The 25,451-nt window shown below is 42.4% G+C and overlaps 1 protein-coding gene across 1 annotated transcript; it reads right to left on the bottom strand.

The window, feature by feature from the left end:
• Positions 1–813: 813 nt before the first annotated feature.
• On the bottom strand, positions 814–25,451 carry rpa1 (replication protein A1). Its single transcript, XM_035153877.2, has 17 exons — positions 25,240–25,451; positions 24,845–24,892; positions 24,290–24,368; positions 23,618–23,726; positions 23,418–23,506; positions 23,174–23,242; positions 21,952–22,066; positions 20,540–20,642; positions 20,368–20,436; positions 19,853–20,045; positions 18,479–18,615; positions 16,727–16,875; positions 9,701–9,830; positions 6,820–6,996; positions 5,463–5,570; positions 5,088–5,174; positions 814–1,646 (listed from the first exon to the last, which is right to left on the bottom strand). Exons 1-17 carry the CDS (start codon positions 25,267–25,269, stop codon positions 1,542–1,544), a joined length of 1,797 nt encoding a protein of 598 aa, XP_035009768.1. The 5' UTR covers positions 25,270–25,451; the 3' UTR covers positions 814–1,541.

Raw genomic sequence — 25,451 nt, 5'->3', positions numbered from 1 at the left:
GTTGCTGGTTTGATCCTGGACATGCTGGATTAAATCAGTGTGAAGAGCAGCATTGTTCCAGACTTCATCAATGTTGTGCAAGGACGTATTCTTTTTTTAAATTATATTAGAGTGTTTTAAAGAAACTAGTTGACATTTTGATTATATTCAAGATGGCGATGAGATGTCAACACTCAGCAGCGCTCCTCACAAATTCTTGTATTTAAATTATTTTGGCAAAGTTGCATTGTTTGATTTATCTACTGCGTATCAAACTGAGCAGAAACTCTCTCTGACCAACTAGACCTATAGAAGTGTATAAAGAACTCTTCAGAGGACAGACTGTGGGGCGAGCCTCGGCACGGTGAACTCCACAACCTACCTCCAAGTGCGGCAGGCAAGATAAAAATAAATGAGTCAAACTTACCTTTCCTTACCATAAAAGAAGAGTTTAATCCATCTACAACTACAGGCAACAGACGCAGCGCTCAGTAGAACCGAGATGTTATCACAGGGAAAAAAATTGGGAGGGTGCATCCCCATTGATGTTGTGTTTTAATACAACATGAAAGTCAAGTTTGGAGGGAAATCTGTTGCACATCTGAGCGAAAAGCCGAGGAGCTAGAGGGCATTGTGTGCCAGCCCTGGAATAAATCCCCCGAACGGCACACAGCTCCTAAAATAAAAATAGCCCACGTTTTCTTTTGCTTTTAATAGGTACAGGTCGGGCTCAGGTGCTGTAAGCTAAACAGACATCACTCCTACGTGCTTCAGTTTACACCGACAGAGCGAGAGAGAGAGAGAGAGCAGAGTATCACTGGTCAAAGACAAGAACATGGTTCCAAACACCTTTATTCTCACGGTTTAGGAAAAAGAACTACAGAACTCAGAGAACGGTTACATGCATTGAAATTACATCTTCCATCTACTTAAATAGGACGCAGCACTTTTCCCATTAGGTTTGTGCTGTGCATGTGTATATGTGCTTATGTTTGCAAGTACGTGACAGACGGGGGCAAAAAAAAAGAAAGTGTTTGAGAGTAAACCTTCTTATCAGGGATGTGCAGGTCCAGCCCAGCCATTTTGAGTGCGCGTCAGAGGGTGAAAAGAGTGCTCGCTACTGTGCTGCTGTTCTGCTTAAAGCCACCACCCCCCCCCACACACACACACACACACACACATGACCACAGTATAAGCAGGAACAACTGGCCGACTTAAGACAGACAGAGTGATGATTTCTTTTGTGGCTTACTGACCCACTCTCTGCTCCGCTTGCCCAAACAACAGAAAGGAAAAAATAATACTCGTCTATTATGTTCACCGAAAGAAGACAGTTCTCCAGAATCAGGCCACCGATCATTATATGACAAAGAAAAGGTGAACTTTCGCTCCATTAGCACTTAGAGGATTACTCATTCGCAGGCGTGAATTCACAACGATACTAAACAAATGCCTCATAAGCAAAAAAGAAAAAAAAACTCATACATTTAGAGCTGTTTGTTGGCTGTACAGAAACAAAGAGAAACTTGCAGAAGCAAAACCAGAGCACAGAGCACAGGTTCCTACTGGGCAGCCAGTTTCCTTATGTTCACGATCAACCTCTTGCAGTATTCCTTATGGTCGACGGGCTTCACCTCCATCACCGTGGCCTTGATTCTGGATTCATCCTGTCAGAGAGGACGAGAAGAGAAAAGCCGCTCATGACGTACATTCACTTTCTTTCGCTGCACAACCAAGGGTCACGGAACAGGACGTGCCTGCTGTGTGGCTATTTGAGCGCTTCCATACTCACACGTTGCTATTTTGAGTGCACAAGTGCATTCACACTGTGTACGGCAACATGCAGCACACTACATGGACGCACATGATGCGGCTGCCATCTCGGCTACAAAGAGGAGGGGCATGGACCACCAGAGGGTTTTAAGATAAGTGAAAACTGCGGCCAAGGAAAGACAGTACGTTGTCAACACTGATTGTTGTTTAATTTTCAATGCCGCAATGACACAGGAGACACACGCAACTAATTAAAACAATCAGTCACTTGTTCCGAATGTCATTTCCGGTGTGTGCATGGTGGTCACGATTGATTTAGGGCAACGCCACACTGTCAGAATTCACAGACACTGCCAGTACCAGTATACTGCGAGGCCTTTATACTACATGTGAGGGTACTGACTGACATATTTGATTCTGTGTCTATGTTTAACAGTGACATGTATGTATGCAGCACATAAAACGCATGAATGAATAAACAGCCATTTAGCCTGTGGTATTCCCCCAAGGCTAAAAACTGGATCTTACAAGCTACACGATGTGAATATATGAAAGTGCATCAGACCTTATAAATCAGTATATCACCCCCAAAATAAAGACAGTGAAGTGAGAGACCACTTTCCCATTCTGGGTGAGAGGTTTAAACGCTGCAGTATGTGAAATAATTATCAGCTGGAGACAGATGCAGACATTTTCCCTTGTGCTTAGACTGGATCACCGAATTATTTTCGCTCATCAAATTAACATTTCACAAAGAAAATAGAGGCGGCGTTTAAAAGCATAACTTTCTCCACAGCCGTCTAGACAGTGGAAGGTCATTAGTACCAGTAGCGTTTTTCTCTGTGTTAGAACAGAGGTTACACTCATTTTATCTCCATTATTCTCCAGCTGCTGAAACGTAAATCATCTTCCTCTGAATAAGTGCCCTCATTTGTATGATACAAGAGAAAATTATGGACTTTTTAAATAAAAAGATTAAATATGTATAAAAAAATAACAAGCTTTGAAATAAAAAGTTTCCAATATGGAAATAAAACTGAATTCTGATCTGTGAAGATGTTGACAGAAGCATCTTCTTTAAATAATGTAGTTTTATCTGTAGTTTATCTTAAACCAAAATTGGTGATTTCTCGGTGAAGATTATTAAAGTGATGTTCTTCTACTCTGGGTTCGTGCCTGAAAGCAGTGGTGCCGACGGCGGTTGACTTTAGACGAGCTGTGTTTGTACGTAAGCAGCTTTTCGTCAACATTTGTTTGTTGATCCACACATTGACATCTGTGCCCAGTGTGCACATACACACATAAGAAAGCACAAGAGGCACAACACATTAATTTGCTCGGCTGTGACCTTTTCCTAACAACATTAAAAGTTGCCGCGTTCGCTCACAGAAGAAAAATAACCGTTTCATACGAGCAAAACAAGGCGTTTCATCTCTGACACGGACTTTAACATAGAGCAGCGGGGACGAAGAGTCACTGGAATAAACTAATATCTAGTGATCAATTTACAAATCTGTCCGATTTGCTGTTTAATTACCCGTTTCACGTGTAACCTGCATATTTGATCCTGGCACATGATACACCAGCGGTTCTTACTCAGCTCTGGGAACTGGTTGATCTTTGGTTAAATATAGAGCCAGCAGTGCTCGGGGGGGAAAGTGTGACGAACCACCTCTCCACTCTCGACACTCACACCCTCAATATGTCATTATAACCTAAGAAAGGTGCATCATATAAATCAGCGATTGTCACACAGAGCAGATCTATGGGGACAGTGTGAGAAATATCAGCCGCACAGTGGAAACAGACACGTGGTGGAGATTCAGCATCTAATTACAAACCTAAAGGAACAATGAGACTTTAATAACAGTTTGAATATCACTGCCACGAGCAGGCGTTCCTGATTCCACTTGAACAAAATCATCCATCACTGACATTTTGAGTGACAACACAATTGGCTGTAAACAAGATCGCAATGATATAAAAATATTTTCAAGGCCTGCATGCGACTTTGATTTGGATTGGTGTTAATTACATTATGCATCACGCCCACATGAACAAACTGCTCATCAGCACTTGTTTTGATAAACTGCAATTAATCATGGGGTGTTTTGATCCAACAGCATCGAGAGGACGCAGTTATTGAAAGTGATGCTGGTTGATTTTATTTCAACCAACTAATTGATTAATTGGGTCAATTTTAACGCTGTGTGTGTGTGTGTGTGTGTGTGTGTGTGTGTGTGTGTGTGTGTGTGTGTGTGTGTGTGTGTGTGTGTGTGTGTGTGTGTGTGTGTGTAGAAAATAAAATCTGGATGTTTCCAGCACACAGACTGACCTTTAAACGCACTGTCTATGTATCTTAGAGCTGTAATCTCATTACAGGAGATAATTATCATACTCCTCCTGTGACTGCTGCAGGGTCTTTATTACCTCAAAGCAAGAAGATTACACGTTTTCACCAGTGTTTGTTTGTTAATTAGCCGGATTACACACAGATCTACTCAATCGGTTTCCATAAACCTCAGTGGAGAGGTGAGGCATGACCAAAAGAACCTGTTCAATATAGAGTGGGTCGGGATAAACGGGCGGACCTGGCACATAGTTCAGTTTTAGGTTCACACCCTTTCTGATAAACATGGTAAGAGACTTCTTGTCAAAACTGACGTCTGCCTGCGATTAAACACGAAGGATGAATATCATCCACTGCTGAGAATCTGCTTTGTGCCACAATCAGCCTATACAACATTGTACACATGACAACAAGCTAGAGCCGCCCACAATGGCTGGCTTGTCACACTGAGGAGGAGAAAATGAAGTGAAAGAGGGGGCTGCAGGTGTGTCTGTTGAAGGAATATGGGGGTTTCGAGGCAGCAGCCAATACCAGCTTGTAGCCGTGCCACGGGCAGTTAGGATGCTGGGCCGAATGTGACGGACACAGTGGCCTCCTCTGTGCGTCGAAGGCGGACGCTGCCCCTGGCTCGGCTCCAGACTTCCTGCTCAGGGTCCCAGCCCAATCAATTCTTTTATGTGCTCCCCTCAAAGCGAACCTCTATCCGTGTGGCCGACAGGAAATGGTGGCCGCGACTAATCTGCGTGTGCACCGTTCAAATACTCAAATTATTCTTTGAGATGAGAAATGGTTGCATCAGTTCAAATTTAACCGGGGTGGTTTTGTTAATGAATGGGAGAAACGCAACAGAAAAAAACATAAAGACCCACTTTTTTACTTTTTAGCTAATGAAGGAGGGTTGGAGCTTTAGGGGATCAAGCGTGCTGGGATGACAACAAACCTGCAGGCATCTCATCAGGCTAATGACCATTCTTGTTGTACTTACGTTATATGTTTCTAGCTTCACTCTGCTGCGGAAGACAAATGTGTGGAAGTTGGCTTGTTGGAAGATTTCATCAAAGGCAGCTTCATTCTGAAAGTGAGAGAAATATTCCAAATGAGAGCCGGCAATATATATATATATATATATATATATATAGAGTCTTTTAATCAAATGGGAGTTTCATCAAGTTATATATTGGGTGGCTGATAAGTGAATTCTCAGAGACGACTCCTGTGACTTTCAAAGTAATTATTCCCGGAAGGAACAAAGCACAGTAGGTGTCTTAACACAAATTTGTCTGTGCATGTTTGGCTGGAACAGAGCCTGAAGTTTTAGCTCTCGCTCTGGCCATCGTGTTATATGAAGAAGGGTTCTCACCGAGTCCTTGAGCTGCCCCAGGTAAGCTGCGTTCTGGCCCAGGATGGCCTCTGCACTCTCCTGGAAGCAAGTCACCCACTGGTTGTCTCCATAATCTGCAATGTTAGCCTGACGGAGCAAACAGAAAAGAGTTAATAGGTAGAAAAAGTTTAATGCATACTAAATTTGCAGGCTTAATAATATAAAAAATGAGTCTATATGAATCTATGGGATCTCGTTTATGAATGACAACGATTCTGCTGCATTATTAATAGAAACATCAGCTGCATTTAAACAAGTTCTCCTACTTTCTCCCCGAGTAAATTACAAGTTTGTGTTAAACCAGGTGATGCAGAGCAGCAGCTTCCGGCAGTGAGGAAAATAAACCCACATTTTCACTGAAAAACAACTGTGAGATTCGTGAGGATTTTAAGCATGAAAGAAAATCCACTTTTTATCCAGAATCCTGCATGTACCAATGTACCCTCGTATACATTTTATATAGGGATCCGTTGTGTGTGACAGAGAAGTTGCCAGATGCTTCAACCCACCAAGTAAAACACAACTCTCTACTCTTAAGTAATTACATCCTCTAATTAGGCTATATTCTGCTGGCAAAACATAGTCACTTGCGATACATACAGTGGAAGCAAATTCACAGCTTATGCTGCAGCTTGCGAGGAATAACAATACGTCGACTGGTGAGTGGTACAAAACAAAAGCCGCTCATTTCAGATGCCAGGCTTGCAACTGCTCTGATGCTGACTAAGTGAGTTCTTGTTTTGCCATTTTTTCTTTTAAATAATATTTGTGTGCAAATGAGCTGAGAAAATGAATCTGTACTTATTTATTGCTGCATATTTCTGTAAAATGACAAACAGCACAATATGGAAAGCTGCAGCAATTAACCCCACGCAGCTCGACTGTAAAGAATCTAAGATTAAAACCTCATTATGCTGTGTCACAGGAAATTCAACTACACAGAGCAGGATGGGGTGATGTTGGACCATAGGGGGGGGATGCATGTGGCGAATGAGTGGCTCGAGTCTCAGAGGACAGAGAGACGAAGTAAGTCAGGAGAAAGACGAGGCAATGAGAAGGACTAGAGGGACGACACCCACAGCCTCAGCAGGAGCATCTGTTCAGGTCTATGCAGGAATAACAGGGATTTAAAATATGTGCATTTTAATATAAATACACTTGTGTGTGTGTGTGTGTGTGTGTGTGTGTGTGTGTGTGTGTGTGTGTGTGTGTGTGTGTGTGTGTGTGTGTGTGTGTGTGTGTGTGTGTGTGTGTGTGTGTGTGTGTGTGTGTGGAACAGCTGAAAAAAGAAAAAAAGAGTGAGAAGTTTTAGGGAAGCCATCGCTGAGTCACTTACCGACAGGATGAGGCGGTACTTGAAGTTGGGGAACTCTTTGTCACACTTCTCACAGCGGAACATGCCATTCTGCTGGTCCAACACTTTTTTGTTGCAGTCTTGGCTCGAGCAGGCCTGGTACAGGCAGTTTTCCTTGCGCAGGTACACAATGGTGGCTATGCAGGTGTAGTAGTCTGCCTGAAAAAACAAAACAAAAAATACATATGAAAAAAAGATCTGTGCTAAATATAGTTACTGAAAGGCTTTTGCAAACTTAGTTTTTTCTATGCTAAATATGTCGACGGTTGAAAACCAGGAATTAACCAGTATGAAATGAACATTAGACATTTTCAGCAGTGTGTAGTTGAGTATGTGAAGCGCCGGGAAAGCCACATCTGTGCAGTAGATTGCACAGGTTACACTCCCCAACCAGAATCCTAATGGCTCTGACACAAATGCAAATCAGCAAGGAGGCTGTTGCTTTTGTGAGCTTGGTGACCGTGAGCATGTGATACAGCCTTCAGGGAACATTCCTGGTCAGTGGGGGAAAACACCCGGGCAAGTGACATGAATTTCACATCGGACAGAAATAGAGGAATTTTAAAAAGAAGCTCAGGATATGTGCTGTAATGAAGAGAGGACGAGTTTCTACATGTTTACAGATGAGACACATTAACTCTCCTCATGTGGAACACTTTAACTTAATGCACACAAACAGATAGTTGTCTGCCCCTAACAGCTGATTGTTTCAGACAGAGTCGCCCCCCCCCCAACTAATCTCAGCATCAGCTGTGACAACAAAGACGAGACTTGGCCCCTGCCGGTTTTGATAAAGGCTAAAAGTGCTTGTTCAGAGTCAGGGAGCAGAGTTTAATGTCCAAGAGCATCAACCAGTCATTAACGCCACTATGTCAATGCAATTATGTCGACTCTGAAGAACAGTTTAAGGCCACAGGCAGCTGTAATCAGTTTTTACAAAGGGCTGAAAAAAACATTCTGATTCATTTTCACTCACACTAACATTCGTTGAAAAGATAAACAAGAAGGCAATTTATTCAAAAACAAAACATGCCTCCAAAGTACGATGAAAATCCATTCTTTCATCCCTCGGACTATAACATTAGTACACGAAAGGACATTAGACTCCAATTAACTTCAAAAACAGGATGACTGACGCTGCATGTCACATTGGATGGATAAAAGAGTGTGTGACAAATGTCAGGAAACTAAATGAAACAGAAGAGCCGTCTCTTTTTAATTACCATTTTGATTTAAAAACAAACCAACCCAGACATCAACCTCAATTAATCAAGTAAACACCTCATCAAATTAGCGCGTGACTGACCAGCTCCGAGGAGGAGGAGGAGGAGGAGGAGGAGGATGGAGGAGCCTGTTTCTCGCTCCCGTCATAGGCCTTTCCAAATGAAGTGTCAAGGCTACAAGAGGAGGGCGACTGCATACTGTCAGCGAGGGCACGGGAGCAATGTGGAAACTTGAGATTGTGACACAAAGACTTTGTGACAGGGATAATTAATTGCAACAGACTTTGGTAGCGGGGCGGGGGGGTTGTTCTTGTGAGGCCTGACCCTCCGTGCCCCTGTGTTTGGGGTGTCTCAGAGGGGTTGAGGACAGCCTCAGCTCAGCTCCTTTGTCAGAACCAGGCCTCATCACATGCCTTGCTGAGGAGAAGCGAGAGCCGCTGTAGCCCAGGGTCAATCTTTGCCTCCTCCGCAGCAGGGAGCTAATGCCAGGAGAAGCCTTTCACCTGACAGGGGGCTAATGGTTACAGTCAGGATTTGGAGGTGAAATTTGACAAGGGAAAAGAAAAACAACGGATGTGACTGCCTAAGCTCTATCGGAGGCCTTCAGATGACGGAACAGCTGAAGCAGGTAAATTAAAAAGGAGGCGACAAGAGGCACAATAAACCGTTAGCTGGTCATAGAGGAGAGAACTGGAACGCACCAGAAGTAAGTCAGGGTCACCCACAGCCTCGGGCATGAAGAAAAATGAAACTGACATTACTCATTCACCGAAACATATTGTTCACTTAACTGAGGGTTTAAGATAACTGCTGCTCTTGATTGATACTTGAATTTTTTTTAATTTCTCTTTATTTTCGGGGGCACAATTGGTCCTTAAGTCTTCTCTAAGCTTCCGACAACACAAAATGTCCTAAACCTCCAATGTCTTCATTTTGTCTTTTACAGACACGGCAAAACTGTCTTTCTTCTGCCTCTCGGTACCTTATCATAATCACTTGCATCTAGTAATTGTCCTAGGCTTAATGGGATATTCTCACCACACTGTGATGATTACTAATGTGTTAAATTATGTTAAATTACACAAGTTAAGATCTCCGCACAGGTCAAATTAGCCACCATAGACGATTCATAACGCAGAGCCGGGTTCCCTCGACGGTGTAATAATATAGGAGGGATATTAAAGAATACATATTACTTTACTTATTTTAAAAGGCAGTTATTTCATTTCAGAGGGCAAAGAATAGAGCGTATATGTAATTTCAGGGATATACGGAGCACTCACTCACTGTGCAGTGGGATTAATGAGGAGCAGAATCAGGAGTCTTTGTGGGATCCAACTTTCATCACACATACCTGGTGATTTTGATCAATCAGTGATAATCAAGAGTCATCCCGTCGAAAAGCAGTGACAAGGTTACACCGCAGACGGACTGTATAGACCTGCCGCGTGTACTGTGAGGTTTGTAAATTACAAATGCAGCTCGACTGCGGGCGCTTCTATTTGTTGTTTGGGATTCAACGCGGGCCTTTTCCCTCGTCCTTGAATATCTTCAAAGAGTCCTCCTTGAATAACAATATGTCGGGTTACCATAACTGGGAACGTTTGAGTGCGTCAAGGCAAAGCCGAGCGTGTGCGTACCTTGTCTCCGTGTCCCAGGTGCTCGGTCTTAACGTCGGTGAGGGTCTTCCAGTTGGTGTTTCCACCCCCGCCGCCACCTTTAGCCTCCGTCAGAGACTGTCCTTCCATGGCGTGGCCCTCCTTATCGTACCTATGTGAAGTAAAGAGAATATCAGTTACTTGCTGATTCGACCCAAGTGTAGCTTTAAGACACTAACTGAAAAAAAGTGTTCGTTACAGATTAGTCCAGAACTCACTGCTAGATAATAGTTAGAGGTGCATAGCAATCTTTCTGTTCCCTAGTTGCTGTGATTATCTCACTAATTTTGTCCAATTAACAGTCAAAAGCTAAACTATTTTGTTAGGCATCATAGAGGAAGAAGATAATCAGAAAATCTTCACATTTTAGAAAAAGAAACAAGTGAAAATTTGGCCTTTTAAGCTTTAAAATGTATTTAAATGTTAATCTATCATTTGATTATCTAAATAAATAGCTGCCAAATAAATCCATTAATCAACTAATCATTTTAACTTTGTATAAATTGTGTGTAGATTTAGCATTCCACGGCCACGACAAAATTACTTATGATAGACAGTTAAAAAAATAAGAATTATAAATACATATTCACATATCTTTCCATAAGTAGAATACAAGCTATCCGTTTAGGGCTATATTGTTTAGCCTTGATCATTGTTGTTTGAGCCAGAGCCTCCATTTGTTACTCAGCTGAGAGCAGGCCGAGCTAAGAGGCTTGTGAAATGAATCAACAGCAGTGGGACCGATGAGCCGGCCGGGGTCAGGGCTGTTACGGAGATATTAGAAACCCATTTTTAGCCCGATGGTCGTGGTAATTCACGGAAGACAATGGGAAAGGGAAGAGAGACAGAGGGGTAGAGTGAGAAGACAGATGAGTGCAGGTAAAATGCAGTTGTGGGGGGGAGGGGGGAGGAGAGAGAAAGTTTAAAATGGTTACAGAAATCAATAACGCTTACTAATCTGTTGGCCACAAGGCAAAGTGGTGCGCAATGGGGAGGTCGGGTTGTAAATACAGGGAGTGAATGCCTTGCTCCTGGAGGCATGACTAATTGAAAATATCCCCATTAATGGTTCACACTGTGGCCTGAGCAACGCAGAGGCTGCCAGTTTCCCATTACTAATGACAAATGTGACCAATTTGTTATGGTGGCACCAAATTCCTCACCAGTGTACCTGCGCTGCTTTGCTGTAATTGTTCCTGCCCCCACTTAGGAGCTCGGGGAAAAAAAAAAATGTATTCTGACAAATCAATTCAGACTTAATGGAGATACGTCTCTCTGTCACGGCTCAACGTCTCCCCTAAGACAGATGTTCCACAGAGGAGAAAAGTGACGTGACAACATAGCTGAGGTGATTAAAAAAGCATCACTTTTTGAAAATGTACGACTGCAGACGAGCGCGGCTTCACAGTGTTAATATGCCTGTGATTTGATAGAAAACAGTGAGAGGCCTCCAGTTTTAAAGCCGCGGCCGTTTTTATCATCGCAGACAGCGAGGAGCACAGGAAACAGAAATGGCACCGAAGACAGTGATCGTGATCGATGAGACAAAAGGAGGACAAATTAGATCTGGCAGAGAATGTGCAACGTGAGTCAACTGAACTCAGGCAGATCTCAGCTTAGAGAGGCAGCGCGGCTTCGGTGAGACAAACTAGAGAGACGACTGCGGGGTGACAGACAAGCATGCCACCGCCATGTCATGTGTCAGTGTGTCAATGAACAGGGACAGGGCAGCAGCATAGACATGGCAGAGGAGGAGGCATGAAGGGATGATGGGAAATGCTGTTTGCAGCTGCAGGCAAAAGGCTCTAATGCCTCAGCTGAGAGTGGCAAACACACAACAAACACGATTACCCCGTGATGTGTGAGACATCCGCCGGTGACTGACATGTGGTCAAATACGGAACAGGCAGCAACTTGAAAGAAGTCGAGGCGGCCAGTTTATTTCACCGTGTTTACTCTTCATTTATGTTTAAATTAGACGGATCACACAGGCTGCAAATGGAAAATCATGTATGTACAAATCTAAAATCAAACGTTTACATGTCATCCCTGCACACGAGGACTGTTTTGCATGCACGAGTCACCGCTTTCATTTTAATGGCTTTGTCCTTTACAGAGCTTCACAGGGAAATGATATCATGGAAAAACAGAAGCAAAGTTTTGAATGTGCTGCAGTATTTTTCTGATTAAATGGAATTGAAATACTTTACTGTGTTTTAAATAGACTTTACCTCAACATATAAAGAATATACAAAGATACTAGTCTGTGGGACAAAGCGACAATTTACATCTCTGTGAACGTTCAAAGGCAAAGTGTAGCTTTAATCTCAGTGTTTTGAACTTAAAAACAATCTTTATAAAAGTGAGATGTAAAAAGTGGGCTTGATATTGTGTTTTTTTAGGTTGTTCTGCTGATTGCTTTTGTATTTGTTTTGTGTATAGAATATTAGAAAATTGCAGGGGAAAAAAGTTCAATATACTTTTCCAGAACCCAAACAAAGGTTTTCAAAGAGCTTATTTTGTCGAAAACCCGAAGATATTCAGTTATATATCTACGACAAGAAAAAGCAGCTAATCCTTACATTTGAGAAGCTGTAAGCACAAAATATTTTTGCTTGAATTTCATCTCTTCTATTGAATTTCTATCGATAAATGAATTTAACGCTGAAACAATTTAGCAAAAAAACACTTTGACAATCGTGACTAAAAGGAGAACATCGACCTTAACAGGAAGCTGATTTGAAGGATGCTTCACTTTGTCCGACGCCTACGAGACCAAATTTGGTTCAAAACATTCAGCGAGTCAGTGACTAATAACTCAGTGATTTTGCTTGTGACAAGAAACCTTTATCCTATCAATACCACACTGCAAAAACATTATGGTAAAATTGCATTCAATTAAATAATGAGGCATCATTAAATCAAATCATCAGGCATCATGTTCATTAGACGACCGTATTATAGCTTGTTTGCTTCTCAGCTGATTAATTAGTGCTCCAACTATGTGTTCCGTGTATGTGAAAATACTGGAGTCATGAAAAGACAGAGAAAAGTTTGGACTAAATAAATGAATCTGAGACTAATCGAGGACTAAGAATAAACATGAAGGAGTGTTGCTAACAGAAAAGTGATGTGTGGGAAAAGGCTGCACCGCCATCTCCCAATGTGCTGTTGCCACCTAATGGACAACTGCCTCTGCACAGTTAGATGGACGAGAGTGGATGTGATTCCTACACTGATAATTTACTGTAGATTTAATGTTAAGTTGGCAGGTGGGGTCAAGTCAACACTGACATCTGCAACTTAATTATGATAACTCCTGATTCAGATATCTACAATTTAATTCTGACTATTCATAATTCAAATTCATGATATCGACCCCACCATTCTCAGAAGATCAAACTTAATTTCAGGTATATTAAATTGAGGCTTATTAAAGATCTCTTGAACTAGAAAGTTTTGAGTAGGTTATACAGAATTAATGATTGTTTTGACAAATCATCTTAAACCAAAAATCCGTACTCGTCACAGTAAAAGTCAAAATGAACTTCTGGATCGTCAAACTTTGTTAAGAAAAGTTCAAACGGCTTGTGCTGCTGAATGTGTTGCTATATTTACAAGGCACGGGATTGGCTGGTTTACTGCCCCCACCTAAGAGACGCTGCCACAGTGTGTGTGCGCCGTAAATTATAAACAGACCAGACTCATCACTTAAGAAATTAGATGCCTACTATTTTTATAATCTATTTAATTGATTAGTTGTTGCAGCCCTAGTCAAGTCTTATTAAAAAAAAGAGGGCTGGTGCACACAACACTTGCAAACTAACAATGCACCAAGAGCCCAGATTAACCCAAGGATCAGGATAATTAGTGCACAGGGCAGCATTCTTATTTGAGCAAATTAGAGCTATTTTCATCTCTGCAGGATTAATTAGGGCGACGTTAAAGGAAACTACTCAGCTCTCCATAGAAAAACACTGGAAAGTGCTGAGCGGCACCGCATTTACGCTGCAGAAGTTTGAGTCAACAGCCCACCAAGGATCGACGATTCATTTGAGGAACTCCTCAAGGTCTCCTTCAAAAAAATAAAATTTAAACTGAAGACACCTGTGCATGAGTAACACAAAGATGCTTCAGCAAAAATGGATGTGCAGAGAAGCTTAACAGAGGCTGAGGAGAAAAGGTTCGGGGGGTTCTTCTGTGCAAGAAGTCAAATGAATGATCAAAAATAGTTAAATTAATTTGATTCCTTGTTCTCTTATATTCACATCTCGGCTGAAGGAGCTATAATTAAAAGGCACACCTCTGTGAACAGGTACCATCCTGACAACCGGGCTTATCAGCAACACAACAGCAGCTCGCAGTCTCCCGGTGAAAACACACTGTGACAACTTGCTTCTCAGCAGCACATACTGCATCATCTCTGGAATGCAGCCTAAAAATAAATAAACAAGGAGGCCGTTCTCTCTATTCCCTTCGCTGGCTGTGTCTCACCTCTCAGACACGCTGCATAACAATCCTGTCTTCACTGTGGATCTCACTATGACTGACTTGGATCTGCATTATGAGTCAAGTCCGGCCTCCCACCATCTGTGACTTTAAACTGGTCATTAGAGGACGCCTTCAAACCTGCAGGAGCTCCCTGTCCAAGAGGACCCGCGTGGGCCAACACTTCTGCAGAGGATAAACCAACACGAGCATTTAAGGGTCATTATCTCCACGCGTCCAACTGAGAAGTTAGTGGAGGAAGTGGAGCGAACACGCTTCTGTCATTAAGCAGAAGAGAGCAGGGGAAGTGTGGTGAGCCTGTGCTGCAGCATGGATGAGGAGACTGGTGCAGGACTTTGTGTTGTTCAGGTAGAAGAAAGCAGAAAACCCAGGAGAGGTCCTGATAATACAGCATTTTTCTATTGTTACCCAAATGTAAAATAATCCCCTTATAAAACTATAATGGCACTCAGTAGAGCACATAACGCTTTGAAGGCCAAACAGTCTCCTTAAATTCAATCAAGCTGCAACAAAGATATCTATTTCCTAAATGTGCCTGATATTTTTTCATCAAGATCCAAGAATTGTTCTTCAAAATGCCCCATTTCACATCATTAAAGAAGTGGGGGTGAAACAATCCTAGATCTGCCCCCTGATAAGGATCAGCACCAAAATTTAATGAGTTCTTCTTTGATCCGTACTGAAACCTGCCACCAAGTTTCGTGGAAATCTGATCGGTAGTTTTTTGTGTAATCCTGCTTACAAACAAACCAACCAACCAACAAAAGGACCAAAGTAAAATAAATAAATAAATAAATAATGGTAGTTTGCAGTTAATGGCATTCTGGGAAACCACATGAACAAATATTCACAGAAGCCAGAGCCTGGTGCTGAAACCATCATGTGGAATTTACTGCGAGCGAAGACGTCTGACTGATGGAGGCACAAACGAGTGATTTCTGTGAGCTGCCTCTTTCTCACCTGCCAGGTTGAGTCACATTTCACTGCTGTGATTATGCAGATCAGTCCCGCTGATCAAGCACACACACCGATCAGCCACAACATTAAAGCTGGCAACTGGTTCTAATGTTTAATGCAGACTGGTGTACATCTGCGGCCTGTTTTGAACCAGCTCGTTCTGAAACTATCAGTGCTGCGAATTCAAAAGGTATTTTGTAGTTTTAGATATGTTACATCGCTTCATGGCTTGACTAAGCATTAATTCTGTGGATGATTGGTGTATATAATGTTCACCGTCCTTTTCTTATTGGTGCAGGGCAGGTAGCAGTGCTGGGAGGTAAATAAATGAAACCCTTCAGACAGAAACAACTGGATCTTCACTCACTGATACAGACATCTGCCTTCATGTCACAGAGGAGGGGCAAACGTGACCTGCTTGATCTCCAGGGTGGACGGGTCAATCAGTTCGCCACAACACGGGAGGGATGCTACTATCACCGCGCTCCACCTCAGTCCATGTGAGCAACGCCTTCTCTATCAATCACGTGCCAACTTGCATCACTTCTTTCTGCCCTTTCCCAATGCATCTCTATAAACCTTGACACCGCACACTGACTTGGTGAGGTCTTTCTTTTAAAGATAGACAAGGGAGGGGAAAAAGAAAAGACTTATCCACACCCCTGGTGCAAAGGAATTAAAGACATACAGCGCAGACTTATTTCTGATCATGTTATACAGCAGGGAGAAGAAATAATTTAGGAAAATGAGGAATCGAGGAACTGGCACGGGAGCCCCGAAGAAAAGATGAAAGCTTGGGTCTTAAATGTTTCTCTATTCCTCTGCAAGACGAGCCAAGAGAAAATCTTCAAGGAATAGAGTCACATGTCTTAATTGTGTTACTGTAGAATAATAGAATCTGCTAGTAGCTGCGGTTCCTCTGACAGATTCAGCTGTAGCACCGTACGCATGACTACACGTGCAGATAACCACTGATTTTAGGGACATCCTGGATAATTTGCCCATCATTCTATGTGGGAAAGGGAAAACAAACATGACAGAGAATATGTACTCAAACCACGCAACCGCACACAGGCATCAAGATAAAAAATATCCTACAATCAACATAATCACACAGAAATGAGTCTGGATTTCATTTAATCTGGAAAGGCGATGAGGAGTAAAAAAGTGTTTTCCACAGATCCAGTATGATTTCCATTTATATGTAATGCTTCATCGACGTACACCCCCCCCACACACACATTGTGGCTAATGGGGGAAAGCTAATCTTGATAATGAGAATCAGAGCATGCACTCTCACAACTTGGGAAATGGAAACGCGCTGTTAAAACCCTTCCGAGTTCTTCAATTTCGACAGCAATACTTTCGTGTGAGAAGTTGGCTTCCGGGGAGAAAAATAAAGGAAAAACGAGCCCCGTGGCCTTAAATGTTAAATGTGTACCCATGTTTTACACCTGCTGTAAAAGCACTTTGTCATGAGTATACAACTCCAATGATATATAAGCAATTTTCTTCACTACATTATCTATGACGCCCGCTCACCAGCCTCGGAGTTTATACGCCTCAGGGATGTCTGGGTTGACCATCAGGGTGCTGCTGAAGGATGCTGAGAGGGAGCGGCCTCCGTAGTCAGAGACCTTCGCCCCCTTAATGGCCACGATGGGTTGTCCAGAGCCATCAAACTTCTCTGCCTGCACAAGGAAACAGAAGAGGACAAACCACAGACAATGATTTAAACTTTGTTACTTGTGCTTGACTGGATTCTATTTCTTCAGTTTGTTTATCAAGTACTATGTATAAAAAGATGAATAATTTGCAGACTTTACATGCTGGTGGTGCTGTTAAAATTTTGGGGGGGAAAGAAGTGCTCATAGCAGACTGTATAAAAAGATGGACAACCTGGCCGCTACCCAAAAGTGAAGCCAAATAATTGTGATCACCCCCTGGTGGCTGGTTGCAGTTCAGGTGATAAACCTGTTCTCCACCTTGTTAGTGGATAGGACATGGACCAAATTAAAAAGTCAAAAAAAGCATTTAACATGTTAAAGTCATTTTTTGATGAAGATTCCTGCCATTTTAGGAGGTAATGGTTTGTATATTAAGTTTGGTTTCAATTATTTGTATCCGGATAAACAGTCTATGGCCAATAATTACAATGCTAACATGCTAATAATGAGCAGGTATAATGTTTAGCATGTTCACTATCTTACTCTATCATGTAAGCATGTTAACATTTGCTGAGACTCATGGAAATATCTTCTTAAACTACACAATAGATTTTAAGACACAAACCAAAGCGGTTGATTACCTGCACAAAAGACAAACATTTCTATGCCCAGAACCACGACACTAATGTTTTTAATCATCACTTTATACACTTCTAACAAACACAATAACTCGGAGCACATATATAAGTTCAGTTCCAACATTAGTGTCAACTTGTTTTTCAATAATTACTTATTTAGTTGGATTTTCGCTCTCATAGTTTTTCATTTCTATTCACTACAATAACCTGGGGACACAAACTGAGGTAAAAGCAATAATGGAAAGAGGCGGGGGCCACGGAAAAGCATTCAGAGACGAGGAAAAATATCTCAGACACTTGCTGCTTGGTTTTGCCATTGTTCTGTAAAAACTACACAGCTCATGCACCTCAGCGTGTCCCTCTGGAAAAGAGGTAACTGTCGAACAAACAAACAGGGAACACTGTGCTTCTTGTCAGGTGGAAAGAAATGGTGGCAAACTCAGCACAGTCCCTCTGAGCCACAGGTAAAAGTCAACTGCAGGAGCAGCTACTTCATCACCCTGTGACAGGGAATTCACTCGACTATTTCTGCCTCCGTTAAACACGGAGCGCACGGTTAAACCTCTTCGGTTCTGAAACTGCAGAACGGTGATCGGAAAAAAACGTGTTGAAAAACCTTTTTAATTAAATTCCCTCTGTAACATACCGTCGCCAAAACCTTAAGATAATAAGCTTCACACAGGTAGAGTTTATAACAGGTTTCTGTACTGCAGGTGTTGTGAATGTGAGCTTTAGCTTTAGTTCGGCTTAAATCATTCAACCTGAAATAGTCTTAAAATCTCTTACATCAAAAAAAAAACAATCTCTTAAGAGTTTGACGAATTCACAGATCAAAGACAGTTGTTTTCTGATGGTGTTCTGAGAGGCAAAAGGAATCATCACATCTGATGCATTATGGAGCCGGTATTGATTTTTCATTGGCCATTTAAAAAGCTCCACATCTCCACCACGTACATATTTTTAACTCTCCATCTCAAGCTTGTACTCACTTCCTCTCCCCACAGAGTGACAGTCACCAGCTTGCCAGACATGTCCATCAGATCGAGCGTCCTCTTGGACACCTCTTTGTTGGACTTTGTCGTGAGGCGGGTCACCTCGTCCACTTTTTTGCACACTCCAATCACATCTGCATCAAAAAAACAAAATCTGTGTTATTGGTGGATTTGAAGTTTCTCTCCTCTGACAGATCCACATTGTGGATTGCATCACTTCCTGTATTGACAGTGACTGCTGATGCGTGTACTGAATTTTGGCCGTGAAAATAGTTGAAACTATAAAATACGACTTTCAAAACAAGCCCCATATAAACACTGATCTGCATCAGCATTAAAACCAGTTCCAGGTCTCAATGTTGTGGCTGATCCATGTATACGTATTATAAATATTCATTGTGGTGTTGACGCCCACAGGTCACGATAGGTCCCATGGTTTCAGGCACAAATTGCCTCTTGGGAAATAAGCAATTCACTCATTTCATACAGGTCATCAGTCTGTACACCAGCCACTTACATCCATACTGTAGGAGAGAACCCAGGAAATAGGCTTTAATTGTTTCTACAAACATATTTAATCGATCACACTTTGTTGACTAATGCAATCAAGCACAATGAATGGGGAGAGATTCATATATTTGTAAAAGGTGCAAGAGTGGCATCACCGACATTACTCATCTAAAAACCCCCACACCACAGAGTAAAGGGATTTTAAATGTATTTAACTGTGATGAAAACTTAAAAATGACTTTCTCGTTGATGTACGCTTCCACAAACCAGTCAGGTTGCAGGAAATATGATCCCTATCTCACTGGCTGTGAATTATGGTGTTGCATAATGACCAGAATTTTTTTTTGCATGATGTCAAGTGAAATCACTTCATCATTTTATCAAATTAGACAAGCGTGGGGAAGTTTGTCATCATTAGTGTGTGAAGTCATGAGTTATGGCCAAAAACAGATTCTGTGGTGTCAGAGTGACCTTAACCATTTGTTATGTTGGAGCCAGTGTTTCCCATTAATTACCAAGACGGTCGCAGCCCACCATGGTCTTACTTGGCCGGCATCAACTCATAACACTCGACACATTTTCAACACGTCTCATAACAACATAACATGTGGCGTCATTGTAGAGCTGTGTGCAGCGCCCCTCTGCGGGCAGGCAGAGCACGGGCATAACATCAGTAGATACTATTTTTATTGTGTTTTGCTGTGACAAGCTTCTCAGTGTCTGCTGCTGCTGCACGTGTTCACGGGGCAGGCTTAACCTTTACGTGACACATTTTTGAGTCAAAATATAGTCTGTAAACTGGGAAAAGCCCCACAGCTGCCTGATGTGTTTTAATGTAGATAATTGATGGGGGCTCCTTACCGATGATGGCATCTTTTTCTCTGCTCTCCAGGTCACCGATGGAAACAAACTCGCACTGCACCATGGGCACGTCGCCGCTGTCTTCGCAGGGGATGATGGTGGACTCTCCGTTCAGCGTCATCTCGTAATCATTCTTCACCGATGTGTACTGCTTGTTGGCGATCTTCAGGGAGGCCTTGGAGATGTAGTAGACCTGGCACACACGCGCACAGATGAAGCACGTGTTAATCAGAGATCAGGGCGAGCGTTTCACCTGACTGAATGGTGCAAACAAGATACGACTTCAGACAGTCGGGGGGGATCAACACAGGCTGGCAGATGATCATAAGCTGCTTATTGTATGGGTACAGTGCAGCCAGATGACTCATTCATAGTCTCTGTGGTTTTAACTCACAAAGTGCTGGCAGCTGTTGATAGAATAGTCTGTGGCCAAATCGCTCGTTGACGGCACAGTGAAAGAAAGTTTGGCCAGATCACCGGGACACCCTGAAGCATTATCTGCAGCAACATCTCACCTTGCCGACCTCAGCCAGGCTGTAGAACTTGTCCACCTCTTGGTTGAAACCAGTCACTCGTATCTCCCCCTGTCGTCAAATAAAGCATTTGAAATTAAAGTTAGGACGTGCACAACACAGGATGTCCAGGACGTTGTCATTTATTTGCATAACGTGAAGATGTGACACTCACGCTCTCATCCACGAGCTCCATGGAGAAGAGTTTGCCGTCACCGCGAGAGTTGCTCCATGTCCGGATGCTGCCCTTGTTGGTTACACGGGCACGGATGGTCCACCTATCACACGCAGACGAGGCTCAAGTTACTCGTGTCACCGTTGCCTCATTTTCAGAGCAGAGAAATTACACCTGCACGTTTTTTGTTGATTAATTCACAAACTCATCCTTTCAATAACATGCCCCTAGTGGCCCTTGGTACAGTGATCTTTATCATTTACTTGTCATCTCTGCAACAGGATCACTCGTGGGGAAGAAAAGTGCAGGTTTGGCCAATGACTTCCAAAATGGCTAATAAATCTTATTCTGTACGAGTCCTGCACTGTTGTTCTTCAATTGGTAAGATGTATTTGGCATTTTAACCTCTGTGAGAAAACCTGTATGGTCCAACTGTGGCTCTGTTTTTATCACTTGCGCTCTCGTGATTCATGTCAAACTAGAGCCCAACATCTCGGTATCAGATTTTGTCCGATATGAAAACTTTCTCCAGATCATAACGCAGGAAAGGATTTTCGGGGCGATTTAGAAACGGTGTCATCGCATAGTTTGTCCAGCAGCGCACGCTCCGCTACTCTGTCAGCGCTGTCTGCAGCACATGTAGCAGAGTGCTCATCACTGCTGAGCAGATGGTGCTGCAGAGTCAAGCTGCGGCTGCACAGCAAGTCGCTAACTAGTTTGTGAAATACATTGCTGCAAAGTTAATAAACAAAGATCCCATCATTTTTGCCTTTCCAATTCAACATATGTTTATATGAATCAAATCCAGTATTGGTGAAGGTCTAATTGAAATGTTCAAAGAGCACTTCTACCTTCCTGTGACGTGTGGAAGAGCAATGTGATGGCGATATATCCACCAATGCTGTTTTTTGACATTAAATATAAAAGATTATTTTGTTTGAAAACCTGGCTGTTACATAGATTTTTATGAAGCAGGACATTTGCATCTTTGAGGACAGTTAAAAGTTAAGTTGAAAAATAGACGTAAAAACTTTCAGAGTTCATTAACTGAAAAAACTAAGCACTGACATCTCATCACAACTTTCATGTTTCTGTTCAATCTCTTTGTTAATTATCAGACGACATACACCAGCACCTCAATATCTCCACTACTACTTCCAGTGGAATAGAATCTCATACCACATTAAAAAACTACGGCTTTGCAATGACCAGAACTGATTCAGTGGCACATTGTATCTGTGGCAGGACTAGAGTATAACATTTAATTTAATTATTTATATTTTAACACCTCACCCAGGTCTCGTTGGTGCTTAGTCCCTCGTTGTAATTTCTTTTTACTGCATTAATGTAATGCAGCAATGTGTCGTTACTGCTCCAAACGTACAAGCTTTGACAGGATGTAGAATACTCACTTGGACTGGTACGGGTTGAGGCTGGCGATGGGTACAATTTTGGAGCTGCCCCCTGGAGTGCTGGGCACAGCAGATGCCTTCTTCCCAAAGTCTCTATTGGAACCTCTGTTCATTGCTGGGGGAGCGAAGCGAGAAATAAATGATCCATGAAGCGCGGTGATGGAAAGAAGTCAAGAGAGAGGGAAGGGAGACATACATTATTCATCACAGATGAATTACATAAATCCAATTTCTTTGGATTGCAACTGTGATCATTGTAATTATCTCACTTCATGAGGGAAGTTTCTTCAAAGAAACAAAAAAACCTAAGGACTTTAAGTAAATTCATAACCGTCAACTTGAACCGAACAGGATGAATGACTAACGGAAAACAAAAAATCTCGTCAAACCCGGTTGGTGGAGACGTGTGATCCCGCGCTTGGGTGAGAAGGATGACTCACATTTCACAGAATCGGGGCAGAGTGTGAAATGCTACAACAAACTGGAGCTGCTCTTCCCCAGGAGAGCGCTGCTGCCTGACTTTGAGATTTTTCTGTTTGAACAAGCGCTGCACATTTGATTTGTGTGCGTCTCACGCAGAGGATTAAAGTTCAAAGTGTCCACTTAAGTCCTTCCGCTTTGCCAACCACTGCACTTCTGGTAATTAAGCCCCCAGATCAAGCAGCGCACACAGAGAAATGAACAATGACTGTGCTGATGAGGAGGGTGCTTGCCACAACCTCAATTCCCACACGGTAGATTAGCGGGATGAATACCTGCTATGACGGAAACTAGAAGATAGCAAAAACCCTTCTGACAGACGGATTGCACATCTCTCCTCGTCCAGGTTATTTACTATGCTGTGATCCACTGCTTACACTTAACACCCAACCGCATAAATACATCTGTATGTTCACAGAGTTGATATAAACTCTCCTGGAGGTCAGTGGTGCTCAAGAGTTTGTGTGTTCTACTGTGTTTGCAAAATGTAAATAAAAACAACAACAGGCAGCGACAGACACTCATCAACTGTGAGCGTCAATAACACCTGAGAGCTCAAAATGAAAAGGTTTCGTCACAATCACTTGCACCAAATTGCAAAAAGCAGTAGAGAAATACTGCCATCTGGTGGGACTTTATGAAGTCACTCGGCTATGATAGGTGTTTTTCCACAAAAATTTGAATTCGGACCATTGTCGTCCATTTTAATTCACGTTCAAGAGCAAAAATAACAGGCTCTCACCTTCATTTCTATTTTGTTGCAGCAGTGGAGGACGGGGCTCGGTGTTTGGAGCCGACTGCTGGCCTTTACCTACAAAGAGGATTTGACATCAGCAATGGCTCCATTGGCAGTAAAACCTTATATGTATAGTTAATGTATTGTATATCAGAATATCAGCTCCTCAGCTTATTCATTTAGCGCTGCTTTAAGATAAATTAATCTGTAGATAGCACTTATTATTAAGAGCAGTGTCTTGAAGCCTTACCCTCTGTGTATGGAGTAGGGTCTCCTATTTTCCCATCGACCTCATCAGCAGACTTTATGACTTCAATTTCCAAAATGATCACCACACGCCTGTAATCAGTAATGTCCATGAACGACAAAGAAATCTTTGTACAAATCTTAAATTTCTTGCAAAAATAGGAATTAAAAAATAAAGCTGCACATTTATTCAAAATGACTTACCGTCCATCCTTTAGATTATTGGTCACGTGCCTCTTCAGGATACAGATGCAGTTGGGGGCCAGTCTGTTGTCCTCGGCCATGCAGTTCAGCTGGGTGGAGAGCATGAAAGCTGCAAAGGGGAGCAGAGAGTCAGGGTCACACAGCTCGATTCATCTCAGGGGCTCTGAACGCCCACCCTACAATTAGCTTTTAATTTAATTGTTAAAAGTACAGAAACGGGACGATTCACTGTCAGATCTTTGGCATCCTTATATTATGGTATATATATATATATATGTGTGGCACTGCTAAAATAAATGTTAGCACTGAGATGGAGATATTGGCTTTTAAATGTCATGCTCCACACGTGGACGACAACAAACTGAAAAGAGAACGATAGCATCAGATAATCGCTATTTAATTGTTCACAATCTCTTTCAGTAAAATTAACCTTTAAATACATTTACTGTTTTTATGAAATTAATATATCCTACATTATGTTCATAGTTGTCTTTGGATTTGTGAATGATTGTTTCCTACATTGTGAATTTGTATTGTAACCAGGGCATTCTTGAAAAAGGAGGATTACTTGCCTTTGCCTAAATATCTAATGTTTGAATGAATGAATGAATGACTAAATAAACAATACACATTGGAAAATGAATCTGAATCAGTCAGTGAATCCAAACTCACAGGACAGAGTGTGCAGCCCGTCACTCATCATCACCCGAAAGCGAGCTGGACCACTTCCCCCTTCGATCTTGCGGATGTTCTGAAAAGAGACAAAACAAGCGACACTGCTCAATAGTTTGAAATGTTTCACTTCCCATCTATTGGTCGTCTCTGATCTTGTGGTTCTTCATCCTATAAGTGGGCTCCTTTCCTTTAGTTTTGATGTACGACACAAACTCAACATTTCTTTTTTGTTTTTGTGAATAAACCTGCAGCGGCTGAGTGTCTCCTACAGTTTGCAGCATCATGTTTCCTTCATCCCTGCTGTTGTTGATGATCTTGTGCAAAGTGACACAGTCCAACCTGAACCTGCTGCATATTGTATCATCTCGAATTAAAAGCTATACATAATTTCCCAGCAGCTGTTGCACCCTGAGGAAAATAAATGATGCAGCTACACTTTGCTGTAACCTGATTATCTGAGCCTGTGTTGTCACCACGTACAGGAGGAGCTGCAGTGATGTCACAAATCGGCGGAGGAAACAATGTGAGGTGCTGGTTTTATGAATCACTCACCACCAACTGAAGCACAGCGTCGTTGACTCCTGAGCCATTTGACAGAGTCTGGAAACACAAGATGTTACAAGACGTCAAATCATCACTTTGAGACATTAGCATGACGTTTCTTTCTCTGTACACATGACGACAAAAACTATTTTCATCAATATCATATGTGAAACCAGCACTAAAGCTCAGTTTGACAATAAAACGCCGCCTAACGTTTAAATAACAAACAAAAGTTAGCATCTAAGCTAATGCTTTTTATTGACATTACAGACGGTGAGGCTGTCAACAAACGACAGCTAGCTCCTGCAGCTGAACAAAGACAGTAAGAACCTGGACCAGGCCATCTTTCAGTTTTACGTTTCTTTATTCAGAGCCATGTTTCCAGCTGCTAGCAGGGACCTCACCTCGATGGCTCCTTCTGTGAGCTGCGCCATGTCCGCGAAGTGGAGGTTTAGCACCGAAAAAAGACGAATTTACAGGAATACTCGCGGCTCGGTGAACAGTTCACTTCCTGCACTGACGATGATGCGTGAGTTGTGTCGGTGGCGCCAACAGCTTCGACAAACGCGCCAAACGTCCTGCAGCTTCCGCTTCCGGTCACTGATCTGACGTCTGC

The sequence above is a fragment of the Hippoglossus stenolepis genome, chromosome 4 (genome assembly GCF_022539355.2).
Source record: "Hippoglossus stenolepis isolate QCI-W04-F060 chromosome 4, HSTE1.2, whole genome shotgun sequence".
Lineage (NCBI taxonomy): Eukaryota > Metazoa > Chordata > Actinopteri > Pleuronectiformes > Pleuronectidae > Hippoglossus > Hippoglossus stenolepis.
This window is presented reverse-complemented; position numbering and strand designations above follow the sequence as displayed.

Excerpts from the sequence above, each read along its gene's own strand:
- rpa1 (XM_035153877.2), bottom strand. The coding sequence starts at position 25,269 with ATGGCGCAGCTCACAGAAGGAGCCATCGAG. Across the intron at positions 20,046-20,367 it reads GCCTGGCTGAGGTCGGCAAG|GTCTACTACATCTCCAAGGC; the intron begins GTGAGATGTTGC and ends CGTGTGTGCCAG. Across the intron at positions 5,571-6,819 it reads AGTACCGCCTCATCCTGTCG|GCTAACATTGCAGATTATGG; the intron begins GTAAGTGACTCA and ends TTGCTCCGTCAG.